This window comes from Fusarium mangiferae (assembly GCF_900044065.1).
Source record: "Fusarium mangiferae strain MRC7560 genome assembly, contig: FMAN_scaffold003, whole genome shotgun sequence".
NCBI lineage: Eukaryota > Fungi > Ascomycota > Sordariomycetes > Hypocreales > Nectriaceae > Fusarium > Fusarium mangiferae.
The window spans coordinates 3,120,743-3,141,040 of record NW_024573923.1 but is presented as its reverse complement, the minus strand read 5'-3'; the positions used below and the strand labels follow the sequence as shown (position 1 = coordinate 3,141,040).

General features: G+C 47.8%; 5 protein-coding genes across 5 annotated transcripts; all 5 read right to left on the bottom strand.

The window, feature by feature from the left end:
- Positions 1-340: 340 nt before the first annotated feature.
- On the bottom strand, positions 341-2,007 carry FMAN_04144 (uncharacterized protein; the record flags this gene model as incomplete). Its single annotated transcript, XM_041829180.1, has 4 exons — positions 341-513; positions 573-1,424; positions 1,481-1,693; positions 1,740-2,007. 4 exons carry the CDS (start codon positions 2,005-2,007, stop codon positions 341-343), a joined length of 1,506 nt encoding a protein of 501 aa, XP_041679968.1.
- A 911-nt stretch (positions 2,008-2,918) lies between these two features.
- FMAN_04145 (uncharacterized protein) lies at positions 2,919-4,263 on the bottom strand (the record flags this gene model as incomplete). Its single annotated transcript, XM_041829179.1, has 3 exons — positions 2,919-3,206; positions 3,254-4,131; positions 4,191-4,263. 3 exons carry the CDS (start codon positions 4,261-4,263, stop codon positions 2,919-2,921), a joined length of 1,239 nt encoding a protein of 412 aa, XP_041679967.1.
- Positions 4,264-4,761: 498 nt separating this feature from the next.
- Positions 4,762-7,200, bottom strand: FMAN_04146 (uncharacterized protein; the record flags this gene model as incomplete). Its single annotated transcript, XM_041829178.1, has 1 exon — positions 4,762-7,200. The coding sequence occupies one exon, from the start codon at positions 7,198-7,200 to the stop codon at positions 4,762-4,764; it is 2,439 nt and encodes an 812-aa protein (XP_041679966.1).
- A 1,676-nt stretch (positions 7,201-8,876) lies between these two features.
- Positions 8,877-11,238, bottom strand: FMAN_04147 (uncharacterized protein; the record flags this gene model as incomplete). Its single annotated transcript, XM_041829177.1, has 9 exons — positions 8,877-9,353; positions 9,398-9,623; positions 9,676-9,782; positions 9,834-9,939; positions 10,055-10,292; positions 10,344-10,410; positions 10,458-10,502; positions 10,553-11,132; positions 11,183-11,238. 9 exons carry the CDS (start codon positions 11,236-11,238, stop codon positions 8,877-8,879), a joined length of 1,902 nt encoding a protein of 633 aa, XP_041679965.1.
- A 6,195-nt stretch (positions 11,239-17,433) lies between these two features.
- On the bottom strand, positions 17,434-18,591 carry FMAN_04148 (uncharacterized protein; the record flags this gene model as incomplete). The annotated part of the gene is made up of 1 exon (XM_041829174.1): positions 17,434-18,591. The coding sequence occupies one exon, from the start codon at positions 18,589-18,591 to the stop codon at positions 17,434-17,436; it is 1,158 nt and encodes a 385-aa protein (XP_041679964.1).
- Positions 18,592-20,298: the final 1,707 nt, after the last annotated feature.

Genomic DNA, 20,298 nt, shown 5'->3' with positions numbered 1-20,298 from the left:
AGTTAACGTTGGAACGAATCCTGAGGGAAGATGGATATATGTCTAGAGCCAGAGGACCCCTGTTCAGCTACCCGCGTACCCGTGCCACGCCAAATGAGGGGCTCATGGAGGCTCAGCTTCCGAGAGTCTCTTTTAGTAGCCAAACTGAACTGACAAGGCAATCCCCTGTCAAGGTTCATAACTATGCCTATCGTCTCTTGGCGATGTTGCATTTTGAGGCTGATCCCAAGTGATTGACGGGATATTGCGGCGGTGACTAGTGGAACTGTCGGCCCGTTGTCCGTCTACCTGTAGAACAAACATCTCTATTTTAAACCGTAATTATACTGTTTACTTTACTTTACTTTTCCTCCTTCCTATTCTGCTCTTCACCTTGTTCTTCATCTTCTGTTTGTGTTTGTGTTATCACGGGCTTCTCTCGTCGAGGATGCCAACCTCCTGTCCAGCCGATCCATCCCTTTTCCCTGGGTCCTCTCGCGACCGCAATCAAGATGGACAACCCAACGAATGCAACTGTTGATGATCACATTAGCAATTTGCTTGCGACAGAAGAGACCGCCGAGTTGACTTACTGCTGCATCCGCCGCTTCTCCTCCAGCCTCCACTCGCATATAGTCTGTTTCCCACTGCCGTGCCAGTCAATTGTCCAGCAAACACCAGGGCCATGTAAGCCGTGTTAACTCTATTACGCGCCTTGGGATTGATGCTGAAGATGGCTGCACGGTTAGACACTGCTGCTGTCTGCATACCCACATCGATACCGATAGCCTGAATCACAAGGCCGGCAACGGTAAAGTTTCCAGTGAAAGTTCCGACGATAGCTCCAGTCAACGCCAGGATCTGGCCGCCTATCGTGGGGAGTAGAGGTATGTAACGATCAATCAACCTCCCAATCAAGGGGATCGACAAGATAGTCGCAAGCGCAGTCAGAGAAAAGAGACCAATCTGTAGGGATGTATAATCGTAGGGCGGAGAAGCGAGTAGAAACGTCAGTGTTGTCCAGAACGACGTGAACACAGCTGACAGCGAAAAGGCAATGAGACAAGCCTGTATCAGAACAGGTTCAGTGACCATCATACGAGGAATAGACCAGAGAGCATAGAGATAGTTCAGCCCATCCGGATTGGTAGATGGATAGTCAGGCATGAAGCAGAAGAGCACAACCCCCATGAGGTACTGCAGACCGCAGGCCAGCCAGTAAATGTTGCGCCAACTTGTGAAATTCGCTACCACTCCGGAGAGCAACCTCGCCATCAACAGACCCAGCATAAGTCCTGATGTGACAATAGCGAGGAGAGATGCCTTTCGATGCGCTGGCGCAAAGTCTCCCACTAGGGGAACCATCAGCTGTGGTGTCACTGTGGTGGCACCGCATACAAAAGATAAGGCACGGAAGACGGTAAAGTCATTTGTCACACAGAGTCCTATCCACTATATGATGTCAGCTGCTGAATATAGCAACATGTTGCACAGAGCTTACCATTGTTGCAGTGGCCAGAACAAGGGCGATGATGAACGGGCGTCTTTCGAGAATATCCCCGAGTGGTAGAACAAAAATGAGACCAGCTGCGTAGCCCGACTGCAACAGCGTTGCAACCTGGGATGATTCTTCGTATGAGACATTGAAAGTGGCGGCTATCTTGTTGAGAATTGGCTGGTTGTAGTATAAGTTTGCAACTGTGATACCTGATGCCTATTTCTGTTAGCTAGCATGAGCTTCAATAGTTGAGGTGATTTACTTGCCAAGGCGTAGAGACAGCAGTGCCTCATAGACAAAGCTGGTGGCGACTCATCGTTCCATCGACAATTCTTTGGTGTCAATATCCTACGAAGTAAACTCGTTTCATACTTTGAAGACTGCAACACGACGTTGCTGGAGCCCGTTACTTCAGTTGACTCGATTGAATTGCGAACCTTGGTGTCCTCGGCTGAATCTTGACTCGGAAATGTTTCCGTGATGCTATCACCAGAGACATTTGGTCTCTCAGGTTGATTCGAGGACGTCATCGTTGCTCAACAGACACGTTGATGAGAGTTAAACAGAAACAAACGGTGATCAACAAATAGTCAACATGCTAAGAAACCCGAAAAAGGCGTCTCTTTGTGGGAGTTATATAAGAGATGATCAACAATGGCAAAAATTTAGCATGATCAATAGTCGTCAAAGTGGATTATTGTCTAACTACATATCCCCAATGGAGTTGCGGAATCGCAAGCACGGAGTTGGCTAGCTATCTAATCAGAAAGCACGCAAGACAACGGACGGGGGGTTACGACATTCTGCTTCTTTTCCTCCTTTTGCCCATGGAAATGGGGGTCAACTAATGTTATGCTGCTTGGAGAGGTTGACCGGATATAAATGTCCGTAATATCCGCCTCTAAGAGTGTCAGCAGCTTTATTGCAACCCTAGACGTGTAATACAGTTCGGGTTCCGTATGCAGCCATTGAAGACTGTAGCTCAAATTTAATTAAGCTCAGATGAATCGTTACGAAGGGTCTTATCATCATAGACTTTGGAAGCCAAAGAATGAAAGTACCCATATATAAGCCATTGTGATGGATTATGGCTAGGTCATCAGAAGTCTGGGGTCGTTGTAAAGGCTAAAGTACAGCTATAATGCCAAAGGCCAAGCAAACTAGAGCTGGAATTGGTATTGTTATATACGAGGCTTGTCTACGAACCGTCTTCGCTCTCATCCCAAATATCACTGATAGTCGGCACATGAAGGCCCAAAGCAAAGAGTCTTTACACAAGGCATATCCCAAATCTAGTCCTTTTCATGAATGGCATCTACTATAACATGGCAAGCATTTTAAGATTTAATCGTCCTTTTGACAAAATACATCCTCCCCGTTTCACACCAACTCCATCCACTCCAAGCCCCAGCCAACTTTTGTTAGAAAGCATTCCCAAAGTTTACCTCTTCTTTCCCTTGCGCTTGTTAGCCTTGCCCTGCGAAGCGCCAGATGCCTTGGCCTTGGTGAGGGAATCAGTGCTCTTGTCAAGAAGCTCAAAGTCCTCGCCGGCAGAGTCGGTGCTGGGGGTGGGCTGGGGAACATCAGAGTCCTCATCCTCAGCGGGGATCTCGATCTCGAGGCCGGTGGGCTTCTTGGAAAGGAAGCGACCAGCAGTGATGTTGAACAGGAAGATGGGAGCGCGGAAGACTGCGGTGTCCTTGATGGTGGGCTTGGCAAGCTCGTTGGGCTGTCACATGTTAGTTTAGTCATTTCGATGAGACTGTGATAACTTACATCAAGGAGGAACTCGTGGACCTCGCCCTCCTCATCCTCTCCCTCGAGGTAAACATCACCAAGGGAGTCAACAACAAGGATCTTGCCATTCTCAGCAACAACTCGCTTACGAGCACCAGTAGGTCCAGCAGCAGGGGTAGGAGTAGCAGTTCCAGAGGAAGCCTGAGCAGCACGGCGCGTCTTCTTAGCAGGACGAGCCCCATCGCGCTTGGCCGCCTTCTCCTGCATACGGCGCTCTCGTCGGTTCTGGGGCAGAGGGGGAGCCTCTTCCTCGTCGCTAGCGGGCGCGGGAGATGCAGCAGGGGCTGGAGCCGGAGCTGCGTCGACGCCAGGGATGTTAAGACCACCACCCCAAGCGGTGTCACGGGCGAACTTGATGTAGCGCTCGACAAACTCCTTCTGTCGCTTCCAGCTCATGTACAGAGTGAGGTAGTGAAAACCACCACCTACAACGAGGAAAAGGCCAACGATAACCGTGCCCAGGCCGGGGCGGTATCGGTTGTAGTAGTAATCGGTGCCCTTCCAGAGAGGGAAGCCATTGGAGAGGAAATGGTCGTATCGGTCGCGCTCGGGGCCACGGAGGATGTTGGCGATGAGGGAGAGACGAGCCTGAGCCTCGCCGGCCTTCTTCACAGCAGCCTTGATCTCAGCATTGGTAGGAGGCTTAGTCTTTGCGCCAGCCTTCTTGTCCTTTGCAGCCTTGGATCGCATTCCCTGTCTGACCTTGTCCGGGTGCAGATTTCGGGTCTGCTTGCGATAGGCCTTGGTAATATCATCGAGCGAGGCAGAGGGAGGGACGCCGAGGATGTCGTAGAAGTTGGCAGCAGGATCGGTCTCATACTTTGAGATCTCATCTCGAATGCGAAAGATTTCGCGATCTGGGAGGATGGGAATTAGTTAAGACATGAACCAGAGGGTAGTCCAGAGTAAAACATACCTTCTTTGCTCCAGGCGGCTGCCAAGGGGCTGAAGAGGGCGAGAAGCCCAACAGACAAGTACGAGATCTTCATCTTCAACCGTCGATGCGATGAAGAAGAGATGAAGAAGCGGTACAGCAAAAGGGAAAAGGAAAAAAAGAAGACAGAGAGGAAGAGATGAAATGAGAGAGGGCAGGGGGCTGTAACGGTTCCTGGGCTAGAGCGTAGCTTAGATCTTCATCCCTACCTACCTCTAGGTACAATACTTTTTTTTAGTGGAGGGGGGGAACCTATTGCAGAAGGCCAGCTGTCCTATACTGACTGCACTGGCCAAACTCACCCAATACAAACGCAAAGGAAAGCGCCTCAATTGAGGAGTTTGGCCAAACACAGGTGATTAGACGGGCTGTGATAGCATATTGCAAATAAATCAATTGTTGCTGTAACGATTGTTTGTAGCTTTTTGGAGGCAACAAGACCCTTTATGTTGCACTATTTGGGGTTGTATAACAAGGGTTCAAGCATGTCTACCCCTTCGGATACATACAATGGGCCTTTTTCAATTATTGATCCCTATTCAAAGCCATAATATCAACTGCCGGTGTCATACATGTCGACTCGATACTCGGACTCTTGCTGCAAATGACGCTTGAAGAAGTCCCTTTGACGAGCAAGACCATACTTCCCTCCTCCACAGCCATGTCCACCACCAGGAATAAATAGAAACTCATAATTCTTGCCCGCCTTGTTCAAGGCATTTGCCATCTGAAACGTTGAAGATGGATCGACATTATCGTCCAAATCTCCAACAATCAGCATCAAGGGCCCCTTGAGTTTCTTCGCGTGAGTTATGTTAGACGCCTTCCCATACGCCTCATCAACTGGGTATCCCATCCACAGCTCGTTCCACCACAGCTTATCCATGCGGTTATCATGACAGCCTGAATCTGCGATGCCGGCCTTGAAGAAATCACTGTGATGAAGCATCCCTGCTACAGCGTTCTGTCCTCCTGCTGAAACGCCCATGATTCCCACTCGAGAGAGGTCCATCCATGGCCGTGAAGATGCCGCAGCTTTCAACCAAGCGATATGGTCTGGAAGTCCTGAATCATCAATATTCTTATAGCAGACATCATGAAAGCCTTTGTTGCGCCAGTTTGTGCCCATTCCGTCAATTATCACGACGATGTACCCTTCATCTGCCCATCGCCGTCGATCCGAGAGAGTTGAAAATGCTTTGGGGACCCGAAAGTTATGAGGCCCCGCATAGATCTCATCAAACACGGGATATTTCTTGGTGCTGTCAAAGTCCACGGGCCGAATGATGATTCCGTATATAAGTGTCTTGCCATCCCGGCCAGGGGAAGCGAACCTCTCGGGAGAAGACCATCCCTTATCTTCCAGCTCTTTCGACTCAACCTTCTCAAGTGTCATTATCTCTTGCCCAGACTCGCTGTCACGGAGGACCGTTGTAGGTGGACAGTCAAGCCTTGACCAAGTGTCTATCAAGTAACGCTTGTCTGGAGAGAAAGACCAAGAGTGAGTTCCATCTCCATCTGTGAGGATCTTGAAATCTGATCCATCGAAATTGACGCTTGCTAGATGTGCATGATAGGGGTCCTCACCGTCTTTGAGTCCATAGCCTCGCACCCAAATTCGACGACGCTCCTTGTCCACAAACTCTACAAAGTTGACCATCCATGACCCCTTTGTGATCTGGTTCTTGACCGAGCCAGTGACGAGGTCGATCAGATACAGATGATTATATCCGTCACGCTCACTAGCCCAGATGAGTTCGTCAGAATCTCTAAGGAGCTTGAAGTACGACTTCGTATAGTCTACAAACGTGTGGCTCTCCTCTTCTATGAGCGCCCTGACACTTCCGTCAACTTTGATACCAACGACTCTGGTATGTTGATGTCCACGCTCGTTGATATAAAAGAGATATTCCTGATTATTACGGTTCCATTCCAGATTGCTTACTTGGTAGGGATTCTTGAACAGCGAATCATCAGTCGCAACTTCGCTGTGACTCTTGAGGTCAAAGAGCCGAGGTCTGTCGATCCTAACACGGTCGCCGGGCTTGCGGTATGACTTTGTGTGAAGTTTTGGCTCAATCTGGTCTTCTGGAGATGATTCCACCAGATTGATCTTGTGGTCTTGCCCGGGGGTGTACTGCCATGCGACTGCATGCTGCTTGTCTGGCGATATGTACAAGTGTCTTTTGTCGTATGGACTCTTTTCGTTTCCATTCTCAGATAGCTGAAAGGCTTCATCGTTCTCGCTTTTGAACCATACATTGAACTCTTTGATGTAGAGACATGGTCCGTTTTCGGGTTCCGTTGGTTCTTCATCAGTTTCAGAATCTTCATCGTCGCTGGGCGGGGATGCCTCAGGGATAGAGTCGCTGAGATGCTCGATGACAGCGACATGATTCCCCTCGTCAGGTGCTGAATAGACTGCCCTGTATTTTTCGTTCGACACATCGACCAGTCGCCAAACATGGCCCACGTATGTAATCTGTCGTTTGGTTTCGCCGTTCTTGATCGACATATACGGAACAGCTTTTGCTTTCCAATCTATCCAACACACCCTGAGGGTTTTGCCTGTGCGATTCACAAAGTCGACAGTGACTTGAGTGCCACTGTGTGCAGAAATCACTTCTTTTTGGAGCAGATGATCTGGTTCAGTGGTGAATTGTCCCTCCCATTCTTGAAGCAGGTTATTTGGCCCAAACTGCCACTTTCGATTGCCAAAGCGAAACCGAACACACGACTCGTCTGGGGCCGGTTCAAACCAGTTGAAAGAAAGAGAAAATTGGTCAACTTCTTCGCTTGTCTTCTCGCGCAGAGCCTCAGCGAGTTGCTTATGGTCAAACGCTAACTCGCGACTCTTTCCACGGACATCAACAAAGAGAAACTGGTATTTGTTTGGTGAGATATTCTGCTTATACCAAAATGCGTCGCCGCCTGGTAACCAGCGAGGCGTCACGTTCGTCGAGTCGATGCATTGCTGTGCTAGTTGCTCCATGACTTGATTGATACAGCTAAAGAATAAAGATGAACGTGAGGTTCAAGAGGAGCAAGCATGAGATGCTGTTGCCTAGACATGGTCATGGTCATCTTTTAGCTGAGGCATGCATGCGTCTGCGGGTAGTCCTATTGGGTGTCACGCGGTCATGAGCGGAATTCTATACATTTACTAATTTTAGGACGACTCTAATCTTGGGCCTCCTTAAGATAGGACATCAAGATTTAAGAGAATCCGTACTCGTATGCAGTAACGCCTGGTCAATACTGTCTTCTCCTTGTTACTAAGTCAGTACAAGTTGGTGAGCTAATGGATATAATCAACAGACTTATTTATACCTTATCAAGCACGTACATATGACTGAACTTAAACCAGAAGTCATTTTCGAATTATCTACTCCTTCTATCTATTGTCAATTATACATAAAGAAAGAGGCTTTCCATGTGTTGCAGTAATGAATAACCAGAGATTGCATGTAAGTTGCCAGTCACGTGCTAAAACAGCCCGCCCACCAGAAACTAGTGTAAAACCACCACCAAAAAGAAACCATGAAGCGAGAACAACTCAAAATACCAAAACCAAAATGAGAAAAATCACCAAAAAAATAGAAACCTAGCAATTGCACGTTTCGATCGTGCGACCTCCGGGTTATGAGCCCGGCTGGGTCTGTTAGTACAAGTTGTGTGATGCAGATTGTGAGATAGACATACCGCGCTTCCACTGCGCCAAATTGCTTTCTTGGTGAAAGACTGTGGGCTTATTTGAACATATACCTCCACCCTAGTGTAACTTACTGACACCCCCACTGCTCTCAGAGTCACCAGTGAGAACACAGTGTTGGACGATCGAGAACATATGTAGAGTTGCTAAAGAGCTGAAGCGAAAGTCAAAGAGCCTATTCGAATCTCATTAAAATGCCATAGTATGGAATACTAATCCCCATTGCGCAGAGTTGGTTGGATGCTAGTTTCGCCTGGAACATATATCCAACGTTCTCCTCAGCCTCCCACAATGAGCCTCGGCCGACATCAGGATATTTTTCATCTCATAAAATTCGGATCGCATCATGCAATATTGCTATCGAAACATTCGCAACCCAAAATGCGAGTTACCAGAACGAGAGCTTTAGGATGCTGTACCACAAGTATAGAATGTTCTCAGGTGCAGCTCTGCTCCTGAACAAGGAGTCCTCAACACAACCGTCAAACCTCAGGTCTACACATGTGAACCAGTCTTTTCCCAGAGCCAGAAACGTTCCCAAAGTTGTTGAGCCCTTTTTAAAAAAAAAACTCGCACTGAACAATGACAGTACGCAGACTCACGAGCTCAGTCAGATATCCTGAAGGACTCGTGTCACTGGCGACGCGAATAGCGACCTCAGCCATTAGAATTCGAGTTGTATTATCTAGCTAGTAACGCACGCAATGTGATAAAAGAGCCACTTCAATTGAATAAAGACGTAACTAGCATGCCGTCTTACCGATGCAGCACCGGCATGTACTAGACATATATGCCCCAATATGATACAAAGCAACTATACGCTTGATCCCTTAGCAATGTCATTGAGCTTTTGTAATGCCCCCAACCAAGAATTTCACTCTGCAAAGAGATTCGCCTAGAGCCACCTTGAGCTCTTTGGGTCGCATCCACACAGCAAACATGACCCCATCCCCTATTCATTCCTCGGCCTCAACGTAGTCGCTGTCGCTATCGGTGTCGGTCATATCAATGATGTTGTTTCCATGGTTGTTGTTGTTATTGTTGTTCAATGGTTGAGGAGAGCCCATATGTACGTCGTCCTCGTCATCAGTATCGTTCTGACTGGCAGAGTCGAAAGCGACACTTCCAGAAGCAATGCTCTTGTTCTTGTAGAAGACCTGAAAGTCCAAGGAGGACCCATCGCTGATCATGCGCAGTTCGTAAGTGATTCGGTGGAACACCTGGCCGGCTTCGTTGGTCCACACTGGTATGGTATCCCATCTGGGAAGTTCGGACGCCTTGATGATACACATGGGTTTGACTGAATCGTCCTTGCGGGTCGGGGGAGTAGAAGCGTCTGAGGTAACGATGTCGATTTGGAGATCATCGTCGGGGCTCGTAAGGTCCTGCCAGAAGGATGCACAAACGGGGTCATATGTAGATACAGAGGAGCCCTAGAGAAGTTAGAGGCTAACATAAACGGGTTCATTTGACTTACGATCTCAACAAACCACCGTGTCTGTTCGACAGCAAGGAACTCCCGCTGGCCTTCATCCCAAACCCGGTCCTTGGTGTCATGCTCTTTGGCGTCAAAGGGCAAGATGTTCACGAGGGTCCCGTAACTGTGACGAGACACACGTGAGGCAACGGTAACTTTGATTGAACTGGTATGGTTGGTTCTCGCCAGTCCATGTAGGACAGCTCCTCGAAGCACAGCAGTCCAGCTACACATAATTGTCAATCAACGGAATTTCAAGAAGCGCCAAGGAGACCTACGGCTTTTCACCGTCCTGTTGAAGAACGTCTATTCTGTGGCCGACGGCATCCTGAAGGCGTTGATGCAAATAAAGAGACCTTCCAAAGCCACCAACTAGGATGACGAACTACAAAATGTTAGGCAGTTTGTCATTGAATGAGATGACGAACAGACTTGCCTTTGGCTTCTTCTTGTACTTTTGCTTGACTGCGTCAACCTGCTTCTGAACGAGCTGTTTAACCTGTTCGACCACGGGGTCAAACACTTTCTCGCGGATTTCGGAACTAGCAATCAGTTAGCTAGGACGAGGTAGATATAATGAAGACGTCCGTGAAGGTATTGTTGGAAATTTGCGAACATTCCCAGGGTAACAATATGGGGTCATTTTGAGGCACTTACACATCGATGTTGAACTTGGAGGGGAAGAAGTCGGTGTCCATGGGGTTGTCGTACGAGAGTTGTAGGGGCAAGTCTCCGCTGGACTTGCAGAATGAAGACTTCAAGCCGCTCTCCCAATCAGACTCTATGATCTTGGGGAAGGTCTGTTTATCAAGCCTACTCTGAGCCTCAAGAGGGATCATTTTCTTTAGTAGCTTTAGAAACCTCTCGTCGAGGAACATGGCACCACATAAGCCACCTTGGTTGAGGTCAGTCAAACGTGCATCGCACAGCGGCCCAGATGACTTACCATCGCCTTTGACGCTCTCACTAATAATGAGAGGATCAAGCTTCTCGATTTTGTAGGTGATGAGGTCCTATTTTGTAAGAAACGTTTCGCAAGGAGAGAAAAGCTGAAACTTACAACAGTCCCTCCTCCTGCATCACAGATGACGAAATGGTCACCGACCTAAACATGGTTAACTACAGACCAGTGATAAAAGGGCATTTTCAACTCACTCTGACATTGAAGCGATCGGCGTTCTCCTTGAGACAAGTCAAAGCAGCCGCCTCGGGCTCAGAGATAAAGTCCAAAGTTGTATGTCCAGCTTTGGTGATGTTAAGAAGACCGGCGTGTCCCAGAGCCTCGGTCATTCTGGAACGAACGTAGTATGGCCATATAGCCGGGAGAGTGACAACAAGGTGAACTGTCGAGACCCTCATCATTCGGCGACCCTCAGCCCTGATAATGTTCTCACGACAATGACGCCAAAGCTGTCGCAGGTAGTCGCCCAAGATCTGGACTGGAGTCTTGTTAGCCTTCAACATCAGAGCCCGAGCTGTCTTCAGCTGAACAGAGTGTCGGATATGATCTGGGAGATCTTTCTCATCGACGAGAAGGAGCTTGAACCAGCGAAGGACAGTGTCATCCTGTGGAGTTGTCGCGCCCCATTCGGGGTCTTCATCATTCAGGTGATGATAGAAAATCGCCGAGGGGACCTTCTGCTTGTCTCCCTGGGCGAACCTTCGCTTTTTCCAGTTTGTGGTGAACTTGATTTCGTTGTTTTCGCCGACTCGACACCACGCGATGCCTGAGTATCTTTATGGAAGACGTTAGAGAGTGTAGATCAGGAAGGGATGGTTACTTACGTGGTGCCAAAATCGATGCCCAGCACCAAAACTGGGCTCGCTTGTTCAGCAGCCATGCTGGATCACTGTAAAGCTATCTACTCGACTCAACGACAGCGTGATAGGATGCCGCAAAGTATCTTCTCGGGGAAGAAAGAAGCCGGGATAGCTGCATGTGCTTCAGAGAGTGGCAGGTCGTAATGTGGTGTTTTGTGGTAAAGGGGAGGATGCGAAAGTGGTTCGGAAAAGAAGCGGAAACGGCTGAGGGTGGAATTTTGCAAATGGATAGCAACAATGACTTCTAAATATCCAGTACAACGGACAATAGCTTGACTTAACTACCCCCCACTGCAGCCCATTCATTGCCAGGGGTTCAAGCTATAAACACGATCCAATATAGCTGCCCTCAAATTGACTTTCTTTCGCATATGTACTAATCAATAGAGTGACAATAGAGACTGTGTTTCCCTTCAGGAATTTCGTGAAACTACCCCAAGGGCAAGGCATGATGGTAATGTTCCATGGCTCGAGACAGTCATTGTTGACAAGATCCATATTGGCAGAGCCTCTCGGAAGATCATGAATGCTAATATGATCATCAGTATTCGAATACAATAGCCCCGTATTTCAGCACTTGTAGGATTGCTCAATATTCGGATCTGGAGGGCACTGGAGGAGCAGGTTGAATGAGGCAAGCTAGGAAGAACAAAGTCTCTGCCATATTGCTGCCAGTCCGCGCATTGTAACTTGAAGAAATATGCAATGCAAACATGGTGGGCAAGATTCTTGTCATGGCTCCCTGTGCGCACTTGATTAGTGATATGAAGTTGGACGACGTCCAAGTTGATGCTCGGAAGATATATCCACCGGCCTCTCTTGAAGTTAAGGTAGCGGGCACTTGGACCCTGAAGTGGCAGCTGAATTGCGGATCTGATCCGTGCGCAACATAGCTTCAGCTTTCTCGTTACTCCCACCCCTCTCGAGAACCTCCCTCAACTTCTCATCAAATGATTGCTTATTAGACCCCAACATCGCGTCTATACACACAAATCTACAAATGTATCTCCTCGTGATCTTCTTGATCGGATCAAAGACTTCAAGCTGCCCTGTGTCAACCATTTCCGCGCCTCCGAAGACTTGAGTTCTGCATGGGCATTTCCCTTGTCATGCTGGTTGTGCTATTTTTCACACACCCTCACCTTCTCCCACCTCATCTTCCTCACTCGTTGTTCTCCGCCGCGACCATAAGATGATCACGACCGCTCTCGCTCACATTGCCAATCGCTTCATTTCTCAAAGGTGTCATATTTCTATTTCAGACCATTGTTCCTCGCGTCCGGGCCTGCAGGACTTCACAGCCACCGTGGCTGCAAACGAGATGTTTCTGAGCTGCTCTGGCTGGCCAGCCTTCGCATTGCCAATATGTCATGCATCAGTGATGTTGGAGCTCCCATCTTACTCGTAAAATACTCTATGAGGTATGTATCGCTTGTCCAGGATGATCACAAAGGTTAACATGGAACAGAAAAGCTCATAGATAACAAGTTTAACTATGTTGAATTCATCCTAGTCTCGACATACCAGATCACACGCAGCAATCAGTGATAATGGCAAAATCACATGCTGAAGCAGAAGGCCTGTAGACCGCTGTGCACATCAGCATCTCAGTTTCGCAAATGATCACGAAGTAAACGACTCCAATCCCGTTCTGATCAGTATTCTCAACTCTTCTATCTCTGCTCTGCTGGCTTTCCCCGCCATTTCTTTCATATTGTATCCTCACTTCATTATACACGGCAGACCCATGGGCTCTGCCAATAAGCGAGGAGGGGTAAGTATACTTAATATATTAAGAAGTTAATGATAATAGCTAACTGTATACAAAAACACCAACCCTACTTTACTCGATGGTTTAATAATCCGCGTTAGATGGGGATTAAATACCTCGCTTAACTTGGCGGCATTTTTGGTGGTCTTTTATTTATGTCTCAGCTCACCGGTGCCCTGGCTCCTTGGCTGGTAAAATTACAATGGTAGCCCTACTTATTTGGCTCGCTTTTCATGGGAGATTTTTTTTCTAAGCGTTGAAGAAAGCAATACGAATAAATTCTTTTTTCAAGTTATGCCCTCAGCCCATCAATACGAAATGGTTGCATTGCTGGCTGAGACTTTCCCAGCAATCTGACAGATTGGCGGTATATAAAACCATTTAGATGAAGTTTTCGGAGGCTAGCATAGCATAATTATTGGGTACAAGCAAGCCGTGCTTTGATACGTGATTGGGAGTTATATATCATGAGAAATTGATTACGCAAAGAAGAGGATACCTACAGTACCTGCCTCAAGTTTAGGTTCAATACGTGTTGACCTGGTTTGATTGACTGCACAATATAGGAGGTTCTGGAAGGCATGGTTGCTGATCGTTTTGGTTGAAACGTGGCTGTCGTAAATTTCAGTACAGGTCGAAGAGGGAGTCGGTACTGGCCACGAATAATCTTGGGGTGAATACAGAGCCGCGATATGCTTTTGAGGCTTAGTCAAAGCGAGCGACTTCATTTACAGATGGTGATAGCATAACACGTATTCAACGTTGGTTTCAGCCACAGTTCACTATTATTTCATGCCTTTACGAGTAAAGGGCATAAACTTTGTTAGCTCAGTTGCGGTAGAACATAATCCAGGTGCTGTTTGCAACTTGATAGGAATAGTGTTCCTTTAGACTTCCAACTTGGAGAAAGAAAGTATCGTGAGATTATCGAGTTATGCACTTCCAGTATCATTAAGGAAGACTTCATCACGGTCTGCTGTACTTGGTCCAGATACCTTTACCATCATCAGATTATTACTAAAAAGAAGAGCCTCGCCGCAAGAGACGGCCAGGTATCGCAGTGACACAGACACATAGCGTTCTAAGATGCAAAGCAGATTGTGATAGTACTGAGCTCTGGTGTCTACGAGTGTGTTGAAGTCATGGTCTGTTCCTTGAGTGCTTAGTAGTTGGGGTGTCATGATGTTTATCTGATGAGAAGCACGTGGCTTAAAATGATAGTAACTGTAGCTGAATTCAATGTTGACTGTATATTACTATTATTCCATAGATCCATAGGATGAAGTCACTCGCTTTGACCAAGCCCTAAAGCATGTGTTGGCTGCCCTTCTTATAGACACAGTAAACGACCATTACGTGTAACAGCCTGTTTCATTCTCGAATGCGCCTTAGCACTGGCTGGCTGGTTGGCATACCTGAAGCGATGGGGGCTCAGTCAACGGTTGACACTTATCAGTCCAATCTTCACTTGTCGATGCGCTGAAGATTCTTCAGCTCCGTTGATTCGTGTTCCTTGCCTCTTCTAGAAAAGCCAGAGCTTCCATCAGGTAAACGCACCTGAAACCCCAACTCAAAGTGACAAATCCACCAATTCGGCATCGTCAATGCTATTTCTAGCACTAAGCTTTTAAACCCCAACACCGATCTGTCCAAGCTTCTGTTTCACTTCCAACTCCGCTCAGACCTTACACCCGGATCTGAATCATGAAACCTCGTTCAAGTCGGGATATCGTAGTGACAATGGTCTCGTACTCATTCTTCATCTGTACTGTGTCGCTGTCCACCATCTTGGGACTCGAGCACGTACCAGGATGGGGTCTCGAGATAGCTTCACTACTGAGTCAGGTGTTGTGGAGCATCTCCAGATAGACACAGGTGCTCAAAATAAGACGCTGAAGAACCCCAGATCCTAGTGCCCATCAGTATACTCGTCGTAGGTCTTCATATACTCGAGTATCTGCTTCTCCACACTGTCATCAGAAAGCCACCGCAGATGCCAGCTCTCAGATCGGTCCGTCGAAGTTTTAGTACAGACTAGATGTCTACAGAGAAGTTTTGATCGCCGATCGCTATTCAGCAAAGGTCCAATCTCCCCCAGACGAGGATCACCAGTATTTCACAGTGCAGTGTAGTGCATGATCGTCCACCACATGTTTCAGGGTCCTCTAGAGTGCAGATACGTCAAGTGACTCGAGACGCCAAAGCGCTAGATCTGCGAGCACTCATGCCAATCTCTATTCCAGAGTGCGACTCTCTTAAAGTCTCAGTAACATCGTTCAAATCCAAGCTCCATCGTCAACTCTGACCGCCCTTCTCTGGCGTTTGTTTGCGCTTCTGGAGCCACAATTCGAACAAAGTCAAGCGCCGTAACGGTTTCCCCTGATGGTGACCCAGCCACATTCTAAGCAGCACCGCGTTCTCATGCAAGACACAGCGCAACATCCTTCAAGTGGTCCAAGCATCAAAAGGAAATGAACGAGCGCCTCTTTTAGTGCTAGAGGCCCCCACGGAGCACGCAAGAGGTTCTTCGTGTTGAAGCCGCTACGATCGCTTGACGGCTGAGGAAAGTCTTGTCTGAGACACTGACGCTGTTTGATACAACTGTGACTGTCGCAGAGTTGAAGGGAAGAAGCTTGGAGTCGTGAGAGAGACAGAGACAGTGACAAAGAGAGAGACAAAGTGGAGGCGACTAACAATTGAAGCTCTTGAATTGAGATGAATTCATGAAGAACCCACCTGAAAATACGATCAATTGAGCAATTCAATTGGCTCATGAAACACAGTCAAAAAGGCATGGAGAAACATACGAGACGAATCACACCACGCCCATGCATGTCTCCCGCCTCATTGCTTTTCCCACGTGGGCCAACGTCTCATGAAAAGAAAGCAAAGACATCATAGAGTAGCATGAGAAACGGGCAAATACAACGTCAACCCCATTGAGCAAAGACATTCTCGCATTTCCATACCCACAAGTAATTCAAAGTCACCATCCCCACTGCAATTCGAGCTCCCCCTGACTGGCTAAGTAGCTAGCTCTAAGGATTTGCTGACTGTGCTCGAGCTTAGACCTTGACTCAAGAACGGTGAAATATAATTAGCGATGAACTAGTCGGATTGACAGGGCAGATTCGCATGTACATACAGTACAGTAAGCTTGGGTGTGAGTGACCTCGATGGTTCAATCCTCCCGTGCCATCTTCTTACTTTTTACTGCTGGGGATGGGATTGGATTCAAGGGGTAGATCTCAATCAAAGATGATTGCAGCGATGAGGATGAGCTAACAGGGGTTGACCGCTCAGGGGAGATCTGCAGGTACCTACCTACTCTGCCTAACTACATTCACCAAGACATTCACTGTTCAATCCTGAGAAAGGCATGAAGTATTTCGAGATAGACGGACGATAACTACATCATCAGTCATGCCTTCTCTTCATCTTCTAGAATTTAATTTCATCTCTGGTGACATCCCGAGATTAACAGTAAATCATAACGCTACGGCATATTAAATTGCCTTGACGTGCCTCACCGAGTCGATTCATTTCCCACCTACCGAATGCGGAAAGTACTTCTATGTACTTCACCCACCGCCATTTGTGGGCGATTCTTCAAGTACCCCACAGTATCTCTCACTTACACCCTGTCTTTGATCTGATGTTCCTCATCACCGCAACAACAGAAGCAAAAAGTAACAGGGGACATGATCAACAGTTCGTGACGAGATATAGACGATAGAGTCATTGATGCATTGCATATCGTACTCCATTTCCGGAATCAGTATCAGAGCGAGGCAGCACCAACCAACCAGCACAACACTTTTGAATTCCCAAGGCGGACAAAACAGTTCTAGAATCATTCTTATAATGCCCTATCAAGAGTAGCCAGCCATTCCCGGTCTGTCGACAAGACGATGCTGTCGGTGGCTGTTGACTTTAACCCCAGACTCAGGCACTTGTAGCGGCCGCGCCGAACCAAGGAAGCCACTTCACTACAATCAATAGTCTCAGCCTCAAAAGTACGAACATATCACAAGACATCACAAGACATCAGAGGGTCAAAATGTGTAGCAGCAATCGTGATATTGTTATTCATCAGAACAAAGCTAAAACTCCATCCATGATATGCCTGACCGTCTTTTTGCGGTGCTTCGTTAACAATTTAGCTGACAAAATTCCATCCAAGAGACCTGTCCAAGGTCGTGATGCTTGCAAAGCATGTTTGATATATCCCAAAACGCCATTCTCAGTTCGAGTGGTGAGTTAATACAATACAACGCCGGTTTTTCTTGTCCAGCAGAATATGTCCATAGAACGCCTGTTTCCTTTGCCCTAGGACCTTTTTTCGGTCGATACAGAAGATAGTAACAAAGGAGAAATATTAGAGGCGTCTAGCACCCATATCCGTTTTGCCCAGTCATAATTCGTAAAAGTACAGGTCAGGTCTTCAAACCTTGACGCTTCGCCTTCTCGCGGCGGCTGCCAATCCTTGCCTTAAACGGCTACGTGTGCCATTAGGTGTCATTGGAGACCCGGGTTCAGACATAGGTGACATGGGAGACATTGGTGCTGAGGACATCCTCCTTTGGGCGAACTCGTGATAGGTTGGTGCCTTTTGAAGGATGGGTTTGGGGGCCCTCTCCTCGGAGTCTGTGCCCGGTTCTTCTCGAACCTGCTCCATGGGGAAAGTGGGTGTGAAAAGTGAAAGGTTATCCTTGGATTGACTAGCGAAATGGGTGTTGAGCGAAGGTCGACTTCGCTTCTTGACCAAGCTTAGTGTACGCTTGAAAACACCGGGCGACTTTGGTGTCTTGGGCCTCTCGGTGGCCTCTTCCTTGACCTCGGGCTCAACTTTCGCGAAAGGGTCAATGCTGAGAAAATCGGGTCGTTGCTTCTCGAGACGAGTTCCCATACTGCTTGTTCGGGGTGGGTGCATGGCTGATCCGGAAGAAGTAGTGCAGAAAGACATTCGTCGGTCGAGAACGGGAAGGGTAACTGGGAGAGTGGTGGTTCTGCGGAGGCGGCTAGGGGGTCGAGATGAAATTGACATTCTTGATGAGGGTCGGGAAGAAGCTTCACTGATGATGCTGGGAGAGACTGATCGTCGAGGGAGATCAATCACTGAAGGCTTTCCAGAGAAGACAACTGAGACGACCTTGGCAGTGTCCTCATGACTTCCCCTTCGAGTTGACTGGGATTCATCGCTGCCAGAGTCGAATTCGAAATCGGAAAAGTCATCGGCGGAAGAAGACGCATCTTCTTCTGAAGAGAGGTAGACATCATGGGGAGTAGAGAAAGGAGCTTGGCCCTCGGGGGTAAGCTTGTGTGTCAAGAGGCCATCGAGGCATCTTGAAGCTCGGAGTGAGCTCTTGGCTGGCAGCGCAGGAGCTGCAGAAAGTTGTCGTTGTGAAGGAATCATTGTTGTAGGTGTGTTTTCGGGAGACGAGTCGGCATCGGCGGAAGGAGAATAAATAGGAGGCTCGACGGATAAAGACTGTATTTGAGATCGGGGCTGTGACTGTGTTTGTACCCGCTGGGCGAGAGCAGTATCAAGTTTTGGTGCATCAAGCTCCCTTTGCGGTTGTTGCGTCACTGCTAGAGACATTGTCGATATAGGTTATAATTATTGAATTCCCCTTAACAGGCCCTTTGTAAAGAGGGCGGGGTGCAGAGGAAAGGGAGCGGAAGCAAGGTCGTGAACAATGTCGTCAGGTCTTTCGTAGTCAGGTGGTGTTCGACGACGGTCTTGAGAGTGGCCGGTAGCGAAAGTGAGACAATGGATCCAAGACAGAACAAGACAAAACCAGACAAAAGAGACGAAAACAGAAAGAATGTCTTTGTCTTGTATTGGTATATTGGAGGGGTTCCTTGGAAATCGATAGTTGAGTTGAATGGATATTACAGAGGGAGAATAGTCCCATGAGGTTGGGGAGTAGCATCCATTAATATGAAGACATGCCCCTGAGAGACTCTTGCAGGTCAAATGGGCAGCAGCACAAGGTTCAGCCCAAGCCAAGGTCCCAGGTCCCTTCCTGATCCACTTGAGCCACATTCTGGTACGAGAATAGCCGTGTGAAAAGGCCCATCTTGTCACACTGTATACATGGGAGAGGCAGGGGCGCTTATGGTGGCAGGGGTCTGGGGCATTGGAGCGCAGAGCATGGCAGGGCATGTGGCAGGGTCTCCATCAAAGGATGGATTATTTTCTATGGGGCCTCCTCAGAATTAGGTCCGCCCAGAAAAGTCGTTGAAAAAGAGGCGATAGAATTTAGGAGTTAGGTAGCCAACCTCATCACCAGCCTGGCTATAGAGTTGACAAAACATCGATAGTCTTTAATTCAGTAAGACTGAACCCCTTTAAAGACCACGAGACTCTACAGCCACTGTAACCTCCACCACGAGTCTCGAGATGAGTCTGGAGCCACCTGAGTGAGCCTTGGCACTGACCTCTGTCTGGTATTGAGTGAGTCTTGTGCCGTCCACGAGCCGTTTCAAATCCCCCACGCTACACCAAAAAGGATGAACAGTGATTGTGATATCGAGGCATTAAACGCCAGGGCTTTTGGTAGACCTGTTCGTTCGCTGCGAATCGTTATCAGAGACATCGGCAGCTTCAGATCCCGATTAACATGTTTAAAGTCTCTTGCGTTTGCTGTATGATGTGATCTACCGGATGACAAACTCCGAATGTTAGAGATCTCAAGATTGACGTAAATGCGTTCAAGTACAAACATTTCATGTTTCTAGTATGCAGTCACTGTGTTGATGTGTTATGCATGCGATCTTCACCAGCCTCGTGGGTTCACTTGTGGTCTTTACCTCTGACTGGTTTATCAGTATGGCGTCGTCACCAGACAACGTGGACATGAATGACCAGCCTCTTCTAGTTCGTCATTTTGGGTCAATCACTCACATAAATCATACTGACTAACTTGAACTCGAGTCACTGTATGTCGAGCTTCTACAGTGAGCCATAGCATTCTGATTTCATGCCCTTTTTATCCCTGCTGCAAGGCTTGCAGTTCTAGTTAAAGACGGACTTGCAAACGTGCATCTGCACCCAAATGCATGATTGGGTATCTTTTGGTCGCTGCAGATGCTACTGTAGGCGAGGCACAGAATGATTGATTCGAAAAAAAATCCCGAAAAATCCTCGACACCGCTTTCTTTGGACAGAGTCAGAGTCAGAGTCATTCATGATCTGCACTGGTAAAAACCTTGAATGCATTCCCTGTCGAGGCTCTGACTGCAACCCGTTGCCACAAGAGACTGAAATCTCGGGTGAAAAGAGAGGCCCTGGACTATCAAGAGA